At 35.9% G+C, this 17,783-nt stretch overlaps 2 protein-coding genes and 1 pseudogene across 3 annotated transcripts; all 3 read right to left on the bottom strand.

Annotated features, from left to right (window-relative positions):
- Positions 1-74: 74 nt before the first annotated feature.
- LOC120196696 lies at positions 75-6,227 on the bottom strand (annotated as a pseudogene).
- Positions 3,001-17,645, bottom strand: LOC120196695 (condensin complex subunit 3-like). 2 transcript variants are annotated; one of them, XM_039198435.1, is made up of 13 exons: positions 17,187-17,645; positions 16,897-17,100; positions 16,613-16,758; positions 16,253-16,527; positions 15,959-16,056; positions 14,115-14,271; positions 13,612-14,039; positions 12,662-13,176; positions 12,502-12,562; positions 12,111-12,389; positions 11,433-11,694; positions 10,553-11,208; positions 3,001-3,013 (listed from the first exon to the last, which is right to left on the bottom strand). In XM_039198435.1, the coding sequence occupies exons 1-12, from the start codon at positions 17,637-17,639 to the stop codon at positions 10,868-10,870; spliced, it is 3,219 nt and encodes a 1,072-aa protein (XP_039054366.1). In that variant the 5' UTR covers positions 17,640-17,645; the 3' UTR covers positions 3,001-3,013; positions 10,553-10,867. The 2 variants fall into 2 exon arrangements, with proteins under 2 accessions (XP_039054366.1, XP_039054367.1); XM_039198436.1 differs by having other exon boundaries at positions 14,124-14,271.
- Positions 8,586-9,763, bottom strand: LOC120196697 (probable methyltransferase PMT19). The gene is given in 2 exon segments (XM_039198439.1): positions 8,586-9,087; positions 9,089-9,763. Coding segments are annotated over 2 exon segments (1,161 nt in total). The 5' UTR covers positions 9,761-9,763; the 3' UTR covers positions 8,586-8,598.
- Positions 17,646-17,783: the final 138 nt, after the last annotated feature.

The following is a 17,783-nucleotide window of genomic DNA, read 5'->3' as shown; positions in this document are numbered from 1 at the left end:
ATAGAAAGGAAATTAAGAGCAAAGATGTCAAGACCGCCCTATCTTTGCAAATTCTCTCATTCTCTCGACTTTTAGTCTCTGCCACCGCCACCGCCATGACTAAATTTGAGCACATCTTGTGGCCGACGAATATTGTGAAGCATGTCCTGAATCACATTTTCAAAGTTGCTCAAATTTTCGGTGATTATATATTATTTCTTTTTCCTCTGCAGAGTGTAGAGACAAATTCGAGATCTTTAAAAGGCAATTAAAAGAAGGGAATGAAAATATAAATCATTGTTCGTCAGACACAACTAAATTAAATACCTTTAAGATGCTGATCAGTTTTTTGTACAAATTTTTCATGTTATTGTAAGAAAAAAATCAGCAATAAATACAATATATGCAGAGCGATGGCGTCCAATTTGTTTTTCACAAAGAAAAAATCACCATAAGATCAACCTAAAGATCAGGGGGAATGCTTTACCATGTGAAGAACCAGATGCCAATGCAACATCGATTTTAAAACTTGATCTCATTCTGCCTATTAGCAGGTGCGACACACTGCCATAAGGATCGGTATGCATCTATATCGGCAGCTTCCACTCCCAAGGCAGCAAGGTTCCGTCCATACTCCTGGTAACAGTATACAGTTCAATACAATACAATCGAGCTGCATAAGATATTCAATGACAGGATAGAGGGAAGGATACCAAATTCTAGGGATGGTATTCACCTGAATATCAAGAAATAATTGCATGCAAATTTTGTCAGTATCGGACACATTATGATCCGAGATATCTGAGCTCGCCCCAGCCCGTCTTTGTGCACCTTGCCTTATTCTTTGAAGTGAAGACTCTGTCTTCCGTGCCTGGACAAGATAATTTAGAGGTTTTATTCAAAGCATGTTTAATGTCAAGAGGAAAAAACTAGGGAAAGAAATTGTTTGTGATACTAACCACACTGACAAGGTCAGCAGCTAATTCACAATAGCGAGTAGTTATGTCTGTCGCAGTACCTAGCAGTACATTATTCCTCGCATTGCTAGTCAAATACTTTGTAGCTTGTTCACCGTCCAGGAAAGCCTGAAAGCATTGAAAAATGCGGACTAAGCAAAGTAATATCCACTGATTGCCGATGCGTGCAGCAGAAAACAAACACTTTACGTAAAAGTATAAACATTCCATGGAAAATCCATGCCACAGAAGTAAAAAATCTGGACTGCAGCTAAAATTGTTATATTCTAAGCAAAAAATATATATAATTTCTATCAGATTTTGTATTTCAATTTTATGTTCCTTGGATTGTTTTCTTTGCTTTAAGAAAAAAGAGGGGGGGAAAAAGTGGAGAAAGGGTGTGTTTCTTGAGGGAAACATTAAAAGATTGCATACCTTCAATGGGCGCAATACTCCTGCCACATAAGGTGAATGTCTGACAGGAAGAGGTTTGTTTGTCATCCTGTAAGTTGCAGTTATACCCTTCAGCTGTCTCAAGTCCTGTGGAGTTTAAGATAAACAGAGAATGAACAAAAAATTCCAGAGTACAATGAAATTGCAAGCAAAAGATAAAAAAAAGAAAATACAATTGAACCCATAAAGCTTGTCACAGTCATTTCATAGTGCATGGTGACTCGAGGCGCTAGACAAAAAGAAGAAATGTGCTCATAGTGGTGAGGTGGAATGTGGATGTATGTAAAAAATACACTTCAGACTCCAGATACATGATTTTTTTTAATAAACTCTAAAAGAGTTTCAGAAATCCAACTTTGCAAAATTTATTTTTTCAGCATTTTCTGGCTAATATGCATGATTTGTCTATGATATCAACTAAGTATGTTTTCATATTGAGTAGGGAGTTTGAATTGTACTCATGTTTACTATTAAATGTACGGCTAATGCAAAATAAAATAAAAATAAACAAGCGCAAGAGAATTTCAGTTAGATGTTCTGCTTTTGTACTTATTGCCTTACAGGAAAACATGCCTATGTACACCATGCATGTGCCTCATTTGAAAGGGTATGAGATGCTTTCGTCGTTTGGCAGGTTAGCACCTAGGCACACGCCTTAACAACACTTGAGTTATATGCTAACATTGTAATTCTTACCTCAACAGACTTCTGAACTAAAGCCTCTAACTAAGGGTAACAAATCATCCAATGATTTTCTACAGTACAAAATGCTCTGCTTTACGAGGTCAAGGACTTCAGCAGAACATGAAGATAGAACATGAAGAACATGATCAAGGTAAGAACCAGAAATCTCCTTGGACAGACAATTTATGTCATGAATAACCTGCAAGCACGAGTGTGTTCATACATATGCGCAAAATTCTGGATAAACAATAATTAAGTCTACATTATATATTTATATGGTGCTCGACTTGGAGAATGAAAGCAAACTATAAGTAGATTTCAGAAATAAAAAAGAAATAGATGATAGAATCCTCAAAGTCCCGTCAACAGTAAGGTACATAAACTCAGCAGATTGAACTTTGGGGACTGAAAATGATAGATTTAAAGCAGTTGCATAACTACGTTACTTATTTTCCCACATTTTAATAATGAAATTTAGGTATATATTTTTATGCTATGAGAAAGTATAATTACCAGTTTTAATTTCTCTCTAGATCTTTCAAGATTAGAAATAATCAAGTGGATAAGTGGAGAACTAATAATTTCTCCATATTTATCTCCCCATTCAGGTACCCAAACAAAAATAATTCTTAGTTCTTCCAGCAATTCTCTAAATTTTAAATTTCAAAACTCAAACATAAGAACACCATTGATTAAACCTCTATGTGTTAAAGAAGGCTCAGTGAATTTAAGTTGAAACATAATAGAATAAAGACATGGGCGTACATAAACAAAATCATCTGGAGCAGCTGAAAGAGCCCACTCACATCCAGGGTTGGAGCCAGCACCACCCTTCTTCCATGCAGCCAATCCAGAGGACAACCAATTTGAGTATCTATCAATCACAAAATACAATCAGATGTTGATAGCCGGTGTATCTAGACTACCCAAAACTATTTGATCTGAGGAATGACCTTGAGAGCAGCTGCAGGGACAAGCGAAGAAACTTGTCAGAACAAGAAAGGACAAGAACTTCTTCATTCCAGCAGGATCTCAAGCTATCCAAAAGAATAACACTTTGTTTAAGTGTTAAGTTCTTGGGATCTTCTTCACCAGAACCAGAATTTTGAACAAGAACAATACTAGGTGCTGTAAGTGCAGAGTCCAGAGCACCTGCTATTTCTTGAAACCTGAGCAGTTGAAAATAAGAGAAGTTCATATCTAAGTAATAATAGAATATTGTATTAGTAAAATAAACATCTAATGGTTCCACTCAATACCTTAACGAGAAATAAACACCAACATTCCACTGCTTCATGAATTCAACATAAAAAGGTGCTGCTCGAAATTTGGCAACAGCAGCTCTGGTTGGGCAATAGCCTGACGATGGAAAATTCTTTTATACAATAAAATAATGGTCTAAAGTTTAAACACTTTAATTCTTTACCAAGGTAGCCTTAAATTTTAGTCTTAGATACGAAATGAAAGGTCAGATGGCTACCTTCAAGATAAGCCAAGAAATCTAGGCTTGATTTGTAGTTTTTGAGGAATTCCTTAGGTCTTCCTGGAGAAAATGCACCAGGCTTTCCCTTTTGGATGGCTTCTAAGACCTCTTTCAGAATTGAATTTGCTAAGAAGTCAAATACATGTAATCCTGAATTCTCTGGGGAAAAAAGCAAACAAACAAAAATCAGGAAACTGAAGTTAAATATACAAAGACCATGAGAAGACAGATACCATGCACCATATGGACAATGAGTTTTAACAACTCTGATTTCTATATTCAACAAGCTCAAACAAATTCTTGTCAGGACACAAATCCATGTCTGTCACCAAGTTCATTATAGGTAGTAACGGCCAAAGGCCAATGAGAAACAAGGTGAAGTTGCAGTATTAATAGGATTGATATGGGATACAAACAAGTAGATATGTACCTGCAGAAGCAATTTCCAGTATGAACTTAAAATCCTTCTCAACATGCTTTTTAATTTGTCTATAATCATTCTCAAGTTCATCTCCAGATGCCCCAGCAACAACTCCAGAAGATCCACGTGGAATAACATTTTGTATCAATGGAGCCACGATGATTGTGCGAAAAATTTCTTCTGCATTACCATTGTTATCAATAGCAGAATAAGCACGTAAGCAATTATAAATTGCAGTGACATCCCTGTGTTCCAGCCCATCAACAAAACAGTGGCCCAAGCTTGCATTTAACAGTTGGCTAGCACTCTGAATCCTCTTCTCAATGTTCTGAACGAAAGGAAGGTTCTGCATTTGTGTAATATAGAAAACAGATATTCTATGAATTTCTACATCCAAAGAAAAAGGATTTTAACCTGGTGTTGGTCACATCATTCTGAGGTACATATCCATAATGCATATGATACAGATTTTAGTAAAATCATTTTGGTGTCAGTCACCACAAAGCAAAATTACCCTAATTGTCAACCATTCTTATAAGTTGTGAGATTTGATATGAACTCTATGTTTATAGCTGATATGAGGCATATATACATGATACATGATGCTTAAAAAGATTTCACGCATGAGTTTATTAATGAAGAGGTTCACACTGCTCTTATGCAAATGCATCCTTCTAAATTGTCGTGGCCTGATGGTATGAATTAAATGTCTTAAAAACGTTTGGCATGCTGTTAATGGTGATGTTATCAAAGTTGTTCTGGATTTTCTAAAGAGGAGTGATTTTGATGATGTGATTAACCACATCGAAATAGTGCTAGCTTTTTTCTAACTGTGAGAATCTGGAGAGGAAGTTGGACTCTAAACCAATAAGTTTATGCAATGTTCTTCAAAACCTTATATCTAAAGTGACGGTTAACCGTATTGACTCTTAAGGACATTCTTCTTGATATGATATCGAGAATCAGAGAATAAGTTACTTTGTAATAAATTTCCATTACTATAAATTTCCATTCAGAAAACAAATCCAAAAGGAAATTACATAATTAGATGTGAAATATTTCAGCAGTTACAACATAAATTTGAGGCTGAAAAGAAAGAGAGGTACCTGTGCATGGGCAATATAAAAGTTGAGGCGATTCATCTCGCTGGCAATTCTCTCAAGAAGCATGCTTTGGGTCTCTCTGATATTTGTTGTTCCATTCTCAACATGTGAGCTCAAAGCATTACTCTTTTGAATTGAATTAACATCTCCATTCGACAAATCTGAAGACACACTAGGAAGCTCCTTTATAAGTTTTTCAACCTAATAAAGGAGTTTGTTTACATCAAAACTATTAGAAACGGAAATGGAGATGAATCATGAAGTATACAACTGCAATTACCTTGGAAACAACATGAAAAGTGTCGAGCAGCAACTCCAGCACCTCTCTAGCAGCAGTAGCCTCAGCTCGTTGGCTCATTCCATTCTTCAAAGAGGTAAGTGAGCTCTCAACAGCTCCCCTAAAGCCTTGGATCTTGTCACGGAGCTCAAGAAGTGGAGCACGCATACGAAGCACTGCAGAATCCACATCGACCAGTTTGGTGGAGAGGTTTACAAAGTCGGCATAATCGCGGTTGATGAGATCAATCAGTTCATGGTTGAGAGATGAGAGATGAGCCTGGAGTTCAGATCGGAGGGTGTCAAATGGAACAAAGGTTCGGAGCTCCGCAATGTACGATTCAGAGTCGAAATCAGGGGAAAGGAAGAGAGAGGGCTTGAACCACATTGGGTGAGAATCAAGAGGGTCAGAGAACAGATCCGTGGCGGATCTTGGGGCTGGAGATGGGATTTGATCCGGCATTTTCACACTTCGACTGGAATTCAAATCCAAATCAGATTTGAATTATAACAATTCCTATATTGCAAGCAGACATATTGCCATAAAAAATCAATATGCACCCGATTTTATATTATTATTTTTTCATTCAAACTCAATTACTGAAATATCAATAAACATGCGAAATAAACGCTGCTCCAGATTATATACTTGAATGAATTACTTCGAAAATGAAGCAAAATTGTAACCAAATAAAAATCTATAGATTAATAGCAAGAAAAAGGATAAGTTGACCTATACGACGTCGTGTGCAAGATGAATCTGAAAGGCAAAGCGTCGGATTAAAACAAAGTAAAACGGTAAAACCAAGAAGTAAGGAAGGGAGGAGGCCACCGCCGGTAGAAGTACAGCAGCGAGAGGAGGGACTGCTTAAGCAAGAAGAAATAACAATTGAGGCAGATCCAGAGACCCAACGACGTAGTTTTATTTGAAAACTGAAAATGATCATTTCGTCGATTAAGTGGCAAAAATTACATGTTGTCTACTCAAAAAATCGGTAATGCATTTTTGTCATGTAATTTTAAAATCATTAGATTTTGTATATCAAATTATTCACCCTTAAAAACTTTAACAAAAATAATATAATTTGATGCAATTTTAATTGTAATTTTAATTTTTAAAATTTAAATTTTATCATTTTGATCCTAATTCCACAAATTTCTCTCATATTTTATGGTAGTGAAGGAAAATAGGGAAAGCATTTTGTTGAAAAATGAGATACAGAGAAAGGCAAAGTATGAAGAAAATGAGCAAAATTCATAAAACAAAACTTATAAATCTAATTTAGTCACGAGTTGAAAATGAAGAAAACGAAAAAAAAATGAATTGAATGGATGAGGGAGAAAGAAAATGATTTTTTTTAAATAATATATATAGTAATATTTTTCATAAATATATTAAATAATATATATAATGACAATTTTAAATATTTCAAGATAAGTATATTTATATGCGGAGATGAACACATTATTTTATGTTAAAGAGACAAATGTTAAAATTTTCGGAAGGGACTAACTTATAAAATTTTAGAGTACGAAAATATATATTAATAAAAATACATAAAAAATCTAAAATATATAATAATTTAAAAAATTTAGAGATGATGGTTCCTATCTGTCTCCCTCGATCAATCCTTATTTATATTTATCTTAAATTCAAATTTATTCTAATCTTATTGTATTCTTCCATGAAATTTGTTTCGCTTGAGGAAAATATCCATCAAATTTAAGTGTCTTATCTTCAAATAGGTGTGAGTAAAGGTAAGTGACAAGGATGATTGGAAAAGAATAAGGGTACGTTTGGTTCACGGAATGTAAGATTACCAGTGGGAATGTAAGATTATTAGGGAATAGAATTACTGGGAATATTATATTTTGTGTTTGGTTGGTTTAGCAAGAATGTAAGATTACCGTGTTTGGTTAAAGGAATAAAAGATTATTGGAATGTATATTTGACAAAATTGTCCTTATTATATATTTATTTTTTAACAAGTTGGAAAATATTTATATAATATTTATATATTTTCTTTTAAAAGATTTAAATTCATAAAATTTATATATATATTTTTTTACAAAATTGAAAATATAAAAAGGTTTAATGAAAGGGTAAAATTTTATTTAAACCCCTGAACTTCATATAAAATTTTAATTATAGACTTTTTTTTGTAAATCTAAAATATTTTAAGGATAAATTTGTAATTTAACATTCGTAGAATTTTATTATTCAATGACAGAAGAATGATATTTTTGAAGAAAAAAAATTTAAGGGCTTTTTAGTCCAAAACGTCGGTAATCCAACAATACCTAAGGAAATGGAGGTAATGACATTCCTGGTAATATACCCAAAAAATCTACTATTGGTAATAAAACATTACCGGGAATGAGATTCCCGGCCAACCAAACATGGGAATCTGGATTTCATTCTCATGAGAATCTCACATTCCTTGATCCAAATACCCCCTTAGGGTAAGTATACTGGTAGTCTCTTGATTATAAGATGTTGTTTTGTTGAGTCATCTGACTATTAAAAGTTAAAAAATTATCCTCAAACTATTGTACATTATTTTCTCAAGTCCTCAGACTATTAAAACTTACAAAATGGTCACTCAACCATTTATATATTTCAAAATTGTCTTTTTTCGTTAAAAATGTGATAGTCATCTGAGCTAAATGTTAACCTATTGAATGGATATGATAAAATTATATTTTTAATGATGTCTATTGTACCATCGTTGCTTTCAAGTATTGACTCAATGACATAATGTTTCAAGCACTAGCTTGACGACATAATGTAAATGGAGAGTCTATTCAGAAAATACAACTCAAACAGTTATGAGATCATTTTTTATAATATCTCATTCAATAGGTTAATGTTTAACTTGAACGGCCTCCAATTTTTTAACGAAGAATGACAAGTTTGGAACATACAAAAAGTAAAGAGACCAATTTATAATTTTTAATAATCAAAAGACTCAACAAAACAACACTTATAGTGAGAAGACTATTACCCAGAGCTTCTAGCTAGCTACATACTTTATATATTATTGAATGAGATTTAGTTATTAAATGCTAATGTAAAAGTGTTTTTTACAATTTATTAATTTGAAAGTAGTAAAATGAGTCATTCCAACTGATCCAAATGAACTTGGGATTAAAAGTTTCCTAGGCGGTGGTCCAGCCCAACTCCTCAACACCATTCTTTGAATGTTAAAATGGACAATGATGGATTGTACTCTCCATATATAATCACCAAGAGTTGTTCAACGGCTTTTCCAGCAAAGCCGACAGATAAACCTCCCTAAGCTCCGCTCCCCTATCAAGCTTACGTCCGACCACCCACTTCAACTCATTGAATCCGACGCTTCGAATAAGCGGCGCGTACACCTCCTCCAACTGCTCGCCGGCACAAAAGAAATGATCCAACCAAAACAAACCTCCCGGCCTTAACACCCTGTAAACATCAAACAACAAGAAATGGAGCACTGTCGTCGGAACCCAATTGCTCAAAACATGCATCGAGTGAACTATATCCAACGTGTTATCGAAAAATGGCAGTCTCTGCGATATGCTCATGTACAAAGGGACAACCCCTCTTGAAGCAATGAAACTATTGAACGGACCGTTTAAGTTCATCGAAGTTGTGACGATGTTTATGTTTCTTTCCATCAATTTCACAGCGAAAGTCGCCACCCCACCGCCGATATCTAGCCCTATTCTAATCGTACCCGGTTTTTTTCGTTGCCAGCACTTCGTCGATGGAGAAGTTAAGTTCTCCGTCGGATGTCGTCCAACGAGTTCTATCGCGACCTTTGAGATCAAAGCAATCTTTGCAATCGTCGAAGCCCTTTTGCTTCTTTCGATTGATCAAACAAGTGTAGTTCTTGCAAGAATAAGCTGTCCATACGACTGATGAATCGGGTGGCGTTGTCCATAGGCTGAGTGGTAGCGGATAAGGTTCGGGGTATCGAAGCGGAGCAGCGGGTCGGCAACGGCGACGAGGGAGTGGCTCGCAGCCCTTAAGGAGGAGTTTCTGGGCAAGAAGCTCATCGTCGGGACATGAACCATTAACGTTGTAAGACATGTAACGTCGGAGTTCATCCGGGAAGAGAGAGCATGCGCGTCCCACGGGAGAATAGATTATGTTGGAGCCGAAATTTGCGTTGAACCCTAAAGGGAGTGACTGTTGAGAAACGAAGGTAAGTAACTCGTCGGGTTGTGAAGTAAGTTGGCCGGAAAATCTTGCTCGGTCATCTGTGGCAGTGGCTGCGGCGGTGGAAGTGAGGGACCGGAGTGAACAAGAAGAGTAAAGAGAGGAAGATAGGAACAAAGTGAGGAGATTTGTCGATAAAAGAACGAAAAAGAAGAAGAGATTGGGTGAAAGAGTGCTCGACTTTGGAGGGGAATCCATTGCCATGGCTCCTCGTCCGATTGGTAGTAATATATATAGAAAATAGAAAACCAATTAATATTTGGACATATACTAATTTTTTTATTTATGTTAAAACTTTATTTGTAAAATAAATACAATTATATTAATAAAGTTATTATAAAAGAAAGTGTGTGCGTATATATTGACAGAGCAGAGTAGGAGTGGAGTAGGAAGCTGGTGAATATAGTTTAGCAATTACTCTCGTAAAACTTTGAGAAAAATAAAGAAAAGCTAATGCTACAAACACCCAATACGATACAATAATTGTAAAATGGTCAACTGATTATAAAATGACATACACCTATGAAAATGACAAACTCAACAACCAATATATTTTAACTACAAATAAATGACAACCTACAAAATGTTGAGATCTTAGAAAATGGTTGGCTTTCTATATTTGAAATATACAGTATCTATAAATCAAATATTCACTCCATTCGCATGTTAGAATTTGTGTGGAAGTAGATTTTGGTAAACCATTGTTTGTTGTCGCAACTTTGCATTGGTAATTTTGTGCATTGTATTGAATACGAGGGTGTATGTTTTGGCCATTGCTCGGGCTTGTCCACATTGGAATCTTATTCATTGGTAACCATTTCATTGCTTTTGGAACTTCAATGCTGAAAACAGAACTTATTCATACTTCAATGACCATTTATGTAGTTTACCCATAAAATTTTGATCAAACTCGACATCACAAATTCACAATGCATTTTGTGCTCTACTTTGTCTAAAGTACCCTAAAAAAGCATGAAAATATGCTCTGACCAACAAACATTTCCCAAATTGTGTTTACAACAAATCGAACGAACCTCAACCCCAAATGCATACAACAACAATACCATGTCTGTAACGACTTATGAGGTACAAACATCGTGAATAATGATACAACAAAGATGGTAAAAGTAAAGCATAACTATCTATATATCTAGCTTAACTCAACTCAAACGTTGAACCATTTGCACCACAAAATATCCATATAAGACCCTGGAGACTTGTTTTGATATTAAGAAGTAAACATGATCATAGGCAGCAACAGATAAAGGACGATGGCTCAGGCAATGATAATTAACCGGCTTGATTTTATTCGGTTAACTGATCTGATTCATGAGAATCCTCAGATGTAACATCCGAGTCTTCATCATTGTCTTCGTCAAAACCTTCTTGTATCCTTACAGCTCTACTTGAGGTTATCTTGCTCAATGCTGCAGTCTTGCTTGCTCTTTGTGAACGAGGGCCTATAGTGCCAGGATTGGTAGGAGCCACAGACTTAGCATGGTCAGGTGAGTTTTCTTCATCAGAACTAACTTCTTCACGTCTCACTCGTCTCCTTAAACGATTTGGCCGAGTTGAGCATGGGGCTGGAGTTTGTGGAACTTCAGTTGAACCATCAAAATCCATGTTGAATTCCAGGTCTAACTTTCCTGCAAATTATTGGGAGACGATATAGTTTGATATTAATGACCAAAAACAAACCCAACCAATTGTATGCATCAAAGAAAACGAAAAACAAATGTATATTTTACATTTATTATCTGAAACACAAGAACTAAACAGAGGTAATAAATTCTCTGAGCATTCTTCATATGATCAAGCAAATTTGTATAATATATTCTAAAATTTCCATTTGACATGATTATATACTCACCGAAAATATACTTAGCTTCGTCTTCCAACAAATCCAGATCTGGATTTGTATCTAGTCCTTTAAGACGTTCAGCCATCTGCTTCAACTCCTTTAAAAGATCTTTCTCAACCAGAACACATTCACACACACTACTCAAAAGCCTCCTCATAATCTTTACTGGCCCTTGTTCTGATGAACGGAAATGGAGAGAGGCAAGTATTCTGCAAAGAGCAGCAACATATGACTTCTCTGCAGATGTCTTCTTTGCTTGGAACCTCAACACCTTGGGAAAAATATATCAATAACAAAGTCGTAAGTAGCAAATTTTTTTGTTCATAGATTAGGTATTCCTTGTAAGTAGCAATTCCTGGCTTTCAATGCAGCAACATAACACTTTGTTTTGCATCCATGGAGAAACATAAATCATCAGAATATGAGATTTGCTATGAAGTATGAAGTGAAATTTCTAAACATGTCTCTGTGTGTGTATTGGAGTGTGGGTGCGTGTAGGTCTTATAAGACGTTGAAGTCAGGTTCTGAATAATGATATCGTGAATTAAGATTTGAATTGGAAAAAACTGAAGAATTGAGTTTAAGCAATTGCAATTTTCATATTACTATTGAGTGAAGACATTATAGTCCAAATGTTCATCAGGTATTATAAAACTGCAGAATAAATTAGCAGTTGCAAAGAATTACCTCTATCGCTATGCGTATTGCAAGCCCCTCTTCACCATATTCTACTGAAGGCTGTGCCGAGCCATCTATGATTTCTGGTGATACCTTACAACCATTATCATCCTCTTGTTCAGTCTCCTTTGCATATAGGGGAGTCTGCATCATCTGTAGCATGAATCTTGAAGCTTGTATTGCACGCTTACGCATGCTGGATATCATATAAGTAGAACCACCAGAATTATCATCTATTCCAGGCCACATAGAACGCATGACAGGAATGAAAGCCTTGGACAAACACTTCTGTAGTAGCAAAATCAAATTTATTTATCATCAACAAACAAGACTTTGAATCTATAGACATTACTTCTGTGTGACAAGAGATGCATATCATCAAGGAATCAGTGCTAAATACCTTGTGATTTTCTGAGAGAGAAGCGTAATGCTCAAAGAAAACAGATAAACACTGTTTCAATCTAGTCAACAATAAAAGACAAATATGTTGTAATGGCAGCCATATTGAAAAAGAAAAGTAAAAGAGAGACAGAGGTAGAGACAGAATCATATCCACCCACCTCAGGTCCTTTGATTCATTACTGAAATATAAGCTAATCAGCTTGGATAAGAGCAAAGGATGAAATGAGGTAGGAATACTCGGATACTTCTCACTCAACAGAAGAAGAATCTTGGCAAACCCCTCTCCAAGAACAGCTTGGACTGATTCACTATCGTCATTTTCTAGAGCTTTGCCCCAATTTTTTGTCGCAAATCCAGCATATAAGAGATCAACCAATTTAATATCCAAATCTCCATCTGTGTCAGTAAAGTTTACAGGACTAGAGGGCAGAGTATCTTCTTCAATCTGTGATGAAAAATCCAGTCTCAAAGACCTATCAACTTCCTGAGGACCATGCCACATCCCAATATCAAATAAAGCCTTACAAGCAACTGAGCTAATTTGAGAGGGGCCCTTAACATAGGAGATTCTCAACTGCTTTACTAGTTCTTCACTTGGCTTATTCTCTAACAACCCAAACAGGCCTAGGCACCGGACAGATACCCTTTGCACATCCAAGTGAACATGTTTTGCCTGCAATTTATACTCCATATCAATTGTTAAATCCTTCCAAAAACAATTTTTAGATGCTTTTTTAATAGGCAATTTAAAATATCCAAAATCTGTTCAATCCCATGAAAATGGCTTGTAAATGGAATGCATATTATGTAAAACTATGTCAAGTTTAACACCTAAAGAGAAGCTGTCTATCAATAGCTACAAGTTCTGTACAAATTCTTAAGTCCCTTTGAATAGGTACTTCCTAGTAAAATCACACTTGGAAATATGAACAGAATCACAGGTTAATAGCCAAACTCTTATTTTGTCTTGCATATAAATTAAAATGTTCAAATAGAAAACCATACTTTTTAGAAGTTGAAGCTGTTAGATTTAGGGCTTAAGGATTTGATCGATTACGAATAACAAAGTGGAATTCAAATAGACAGAAAGATGAGACCAGGTACATACCCCAGGAAGCAACAAAGATTGAAGCAGTTCAGTAAGTTCAACAGTCCAATGGAATGATTTTGCATTTTCCAACAGAAGACCAGTAACAGCAAGGCAGTGCATCCATTGTATAAAGTCAGCAGTTCTCTCCCTGCAAGGACCTGCAAGCTCTTGTACAATCCCAAGAATAACTTCTTCAAATTCACCAGCAGCAGAGTGAACCTTCCTTGCCAACCTTGCCACTGCAATAGCCCAATCTCGGTTGCCACCCAGATTTATGCCATCTCCAATCACAACTTTGTTGCCTTCATCATCCACTTCATGTTCAAGAGGCTTGTGCAGTAAGTCCTGCACAAAGGAGCTAGCTATCTTCCTAATTGTAGCATCAGAAAAATCAAGCATTTCACCTAGCAATAGCAGCTGTCGAGATGCAAAGTGATAGTTCACCCCTGAAATTATGTGGTAAAAAAATTAGAAAATTAAAGTTGAATAAATTCTTTATGCATTTTCTGATCATAAAGAACCTGAGCCACCTGCATTAATATGAGCCTTGACCAAATCTATGTAATCGGAGACAGTTTCAGGAAGAATTCTATCTAACAGATCATTGTTGTCTGAGGCTTCAGCAGCATATATAGCTGCTTCAGTGCCCATTGTAGCAGCAGCATCAGAACCTTTTCCCTGTTCAACCAGGTGTTACTTTGTATATTATCATGAAAGTGCATGTATTGTCTTTAAATTAAAAAAATAATACTTAAACAAGTCATTATCATCAAAGGTCTAAGAACCAATCTGTGTTTTAAAAAGCGCGCCTGAGGCGCTTTGAGGCGCTAGGCGAGGCGAGGCGTTTAGAAAAAAGCCTCCGACCACCAAGGCGGCGGCGAGTACATGAGGCGGCGATTCAGTCGTCGGAGGCGGCGAGAGGCGACGAGGCGATACTTTTAGCGATTCACGTACAATGACCCATTTTTAAATTTTGAGTCTGGGCTCGATTTTCTTCGAACAGTCAGACCTTTTAAATTCCAATTACTTACATTAATGTATTCCTGGAACTTTGAACTGTCTCTTGACCTTCTAACGTCCAATTTTTTAATTACTGTATGTCTATAAATCATGATCCAAGCTCTCTAGTTTCTCCGATGGATACCCTGGAGCTTCTTTTCCCTCCTAAAATTTTCTCTCCCTCCTCCATTCATGCTTAATTCAGCGATTGTTCTACGTTGAAGTTGAAAGCAGACTCCTTTCTCAGTTTCTCCTATCTCCTTTCTCGATTTTCTCCATTAAGGTAAGTCTTAATTTTAAAATTTGTATCACTGTAGTGTATGTACAATCTGCTTTTCTTTTCCCCTCCACTCCTACATGGTTAATTTACTTCACTGTAATTTGTTTAATTGCTTCATCTTCAATGTAATTTGTTTAATTGTTTATATATTGGAAGACACAAGCTTTCTTTATCGGTTATCATAGCTGTAGATATATAATCCGCTTCATTGTTAAGGTGATCTACTTACTTGTTATTTTGTTAAGGTAATCTGTTTAATTGTTTATCTATAATATGTTTAATTGTTAGGTAATCTGTTTAGAATTTAGATATATAATCCGCTTCATTGATGTTGATGACGATGATGATGAAAACGAGTTTTAGGCATTTTGATTATTGATGATGTTTTTTATTTGTCTTTTTGAGATACAATATGACTTATGCTACTTGGTGTTTTTGCTTATTAAGTTGTTTTGTGTTTGAGGTATGATTATAAAATATTTACAAATGTTTTGTAAAATTAAGCGCCTCGCGTACGCGAATCTCTCGCCTCAAAGCGCCTCAAAAAATTGAGGCTCTCGGGTAGCTAATCGCCTTGGAGCGCCTCACGCCTTTTAAAACACAGGAACCAATTAACGAATATGAGAAAGTGAAGCAGTAGTACACAGTAAATAAATATTTTAGGGTGTTGTACTTAGTTTTACTGATGAATAAATGGGATATAGATAGTTAAAGGTTATGTTTAGCAACTATATGTTACGAGGGATGAAATAAGATTATTGCATTAGAAATGAAGACCAAGAAAGGGATATAGAAACAAGATGCAAGAAGGAATCAAGGAGAAAGAGAGGTTTGCAGGAAAAAAAACATGGAACTGGAAATATTACCCTAGAATAACCTAGAAATAAAAATACAACAAAAAATAAAACAAAAAAATTATATTTTTTTAGATATTTAGATTTAATATTAATAAAAAAACACCCTGTATTCATCCCAAAACCAGATGAATGAAAAAACAATTAAATAAATCACCTGCTTAAATATAAGTTCCATAACACTGGGAATAATAAATAAGCAGAAAAACAAATGAATGGATTAAAAGCTTACTTGTGCTTCCATCTGCAAATGTTTGCATACCATCCGCCAATACAGAGAGACCTCAGGCTCCATTAGCTTGATACTAACAGAATAATCCACTGAATCTCCTAGAATAATATCAGGAAATAATCAAGATAATTGGTATGCAAATTTTTCTATATAAAAAGACGTGTTACACCAACCACTATACTGATGTTTACAAAGTCATCATTATAGTTTGTTACCAAAATGGCAAGACTGTAAATGAAAATAAAGGTGATAATATTTACTCATTTAGCAAAAATATCTAAAATATCCACAAACCTTCTTTTATTTCATTTGTTGATGCTCTTAATATGAACTGCTGGATACTTTCCAGCTTTTGCAGTTTCACTAAACCAGCTTTCAGAAGAGATTCCATAACAGACTCCCCAACAGATTCATAGGTTTCAACATCGAGATACTTGAGAAGTTTTACATGATCTCCATTGCAGCACTTTGCAAGCCACTGATCTATCATTAACTTTAAACACTCCTTTGAAACAGCCACAGAACGATCAGCAAGTCCTCTCTGAAGAATTGTTGTCCTATGCTTGATACTAAGGGGGACCAAGCATATTAAGCAATACGCATTAAAAAAAATAAAAACAATATAGCAAACCCACGAGATTAAGGTCATCTTACCTTAGGCTTTGAAGAGGAAATTTGTTAGCTATAACACAGTACGCTGCTTTGCGGACTGACTCACTAACATCCATTGTACAATCTATGATTACTTGGGAAGTTGTATTCGAAGGAGGAAAAGATAACACAATGGTCTTACGAACCTCCTGTATACAGAAGCTCCAGAACTCTTAAAAAGAATTTCAATTAATTTGATTATTAAAACTTCCAATAAATTAAAGTATTCATGCCAAATCCGGGAAGCCATCAGAAAACCAGAAACAGAGTATAAGTTGTAGACTGACCGAGTTCTGCTCCAAAGGAAGGACCTCCAGAAATACATCAAGAATGTCGGTATTTTCAGAATCGTTTACAAATCGTGAAAACGCCCTAACTGCAAGTGTACGAATTAAGGGAACCTTGTCCACCACCCGAAATTTCATTAACTCTATCACCTCGTCCCACAGTTCATCGCTCACTTCTGAGTCATCGGGCAGCCGTAATATGATCTGTTTTATATTTTTTATACATGTTCCTAAAATTCAAAACCCTAAAAAAGAAGGGGGAAATTAAGCCATAGTTTGAGAGAGCTGACCTCGGAAATGATCTGGCAAGCCCTGAACCGTACGGTTTTATTAGCGGCAGTAGCACCGACCAAAAGAAACTTCAAAAATTCTTCCAAGAACTCATCGCTAGCGGAAGCGTCATTGTGGTCCCGGGCGCTGGAAAAGGCTGAAACGAAGCGCACGACGCGTTCCACGGTGGCAGTTCGCTTTAGGGCTTGAAAGAGAGGGGTTAGGGTTTTGGTGAAGGCGACAGAGAATTGATGAACGGATGAGCATTTTGAACGGACGGCTGAGAGCTCCTTGAGCTTCCGCTGATGTGTGGCGATCGATGCTTTAGCCTCGTCGAGGATTTTGGCAATTTTGCAAGTCAACTGTGTCTCTGCCATTTCTTGCTCTTTCATCATCGATTTCCTTCTGTGTTTTATGTGAAGTGAACTGATCTCGTTTTGAATTTTTGGTTTGGAAATTGAGCGGGAGTTCATTTTTAATGTAGGTTCCATGGGCCGGGCCGGTCAGATTATTTCCACTTTTAAAAGAAAAATAAAATAAAAGGATATCTTCATAATTAATTTAATTAAAAATACTATATTTATTGATAAATAATTATAAGTATAGCATATAAACAG

This window comes from Hibiscus syriacus, unplaced genomic scaffold, assembly GCF_006381635.1.
Source record: "Hibiscus syriacus cultivar Baekdansim isolate YM2019G1 unplaced genomic scaffold, ASM638163v2 tig00117034_pilon, whole genome shotgun sequence".
In the NCBI taxonomy this organism is placed as follows: Eukaryota; Viridiplantae; Streptophyta; class Magnoliopsida; order Malvales; family Malvaceae; genus Hibiscus; species Hibiscus syriacus.
The sequence above is the reverse complement of the archived record's forward strand: the minus strand, read 5'-3'. Positions and strand labels throughout refer to the sequence as shown.

Bases quoted from the DNA above. Each gene is read 5' to 3' on its own strand.
- LOC120196695 (XM_039198435.1), bottom strand. From the start codon at position 17,639: ATGAACTCCCGCTCAATTTCCAAACCAAAAATTCAAAACGAGATCAGT. The intron at 17,101-17,186 runs GTCAGCTCTCTC...AATATAAAACAG, and splicing joins CTTGCCAGATCATTTCCGAG to ATCATATTACGGCTGCCCGA. The intron at 13,177-13,611 runs GTATGTACCTGG...TATAAATTGCAG, and splicing joins AATCTTTGTTGCTTCCTGGG to GCAAAACATGTTCACTTGGA.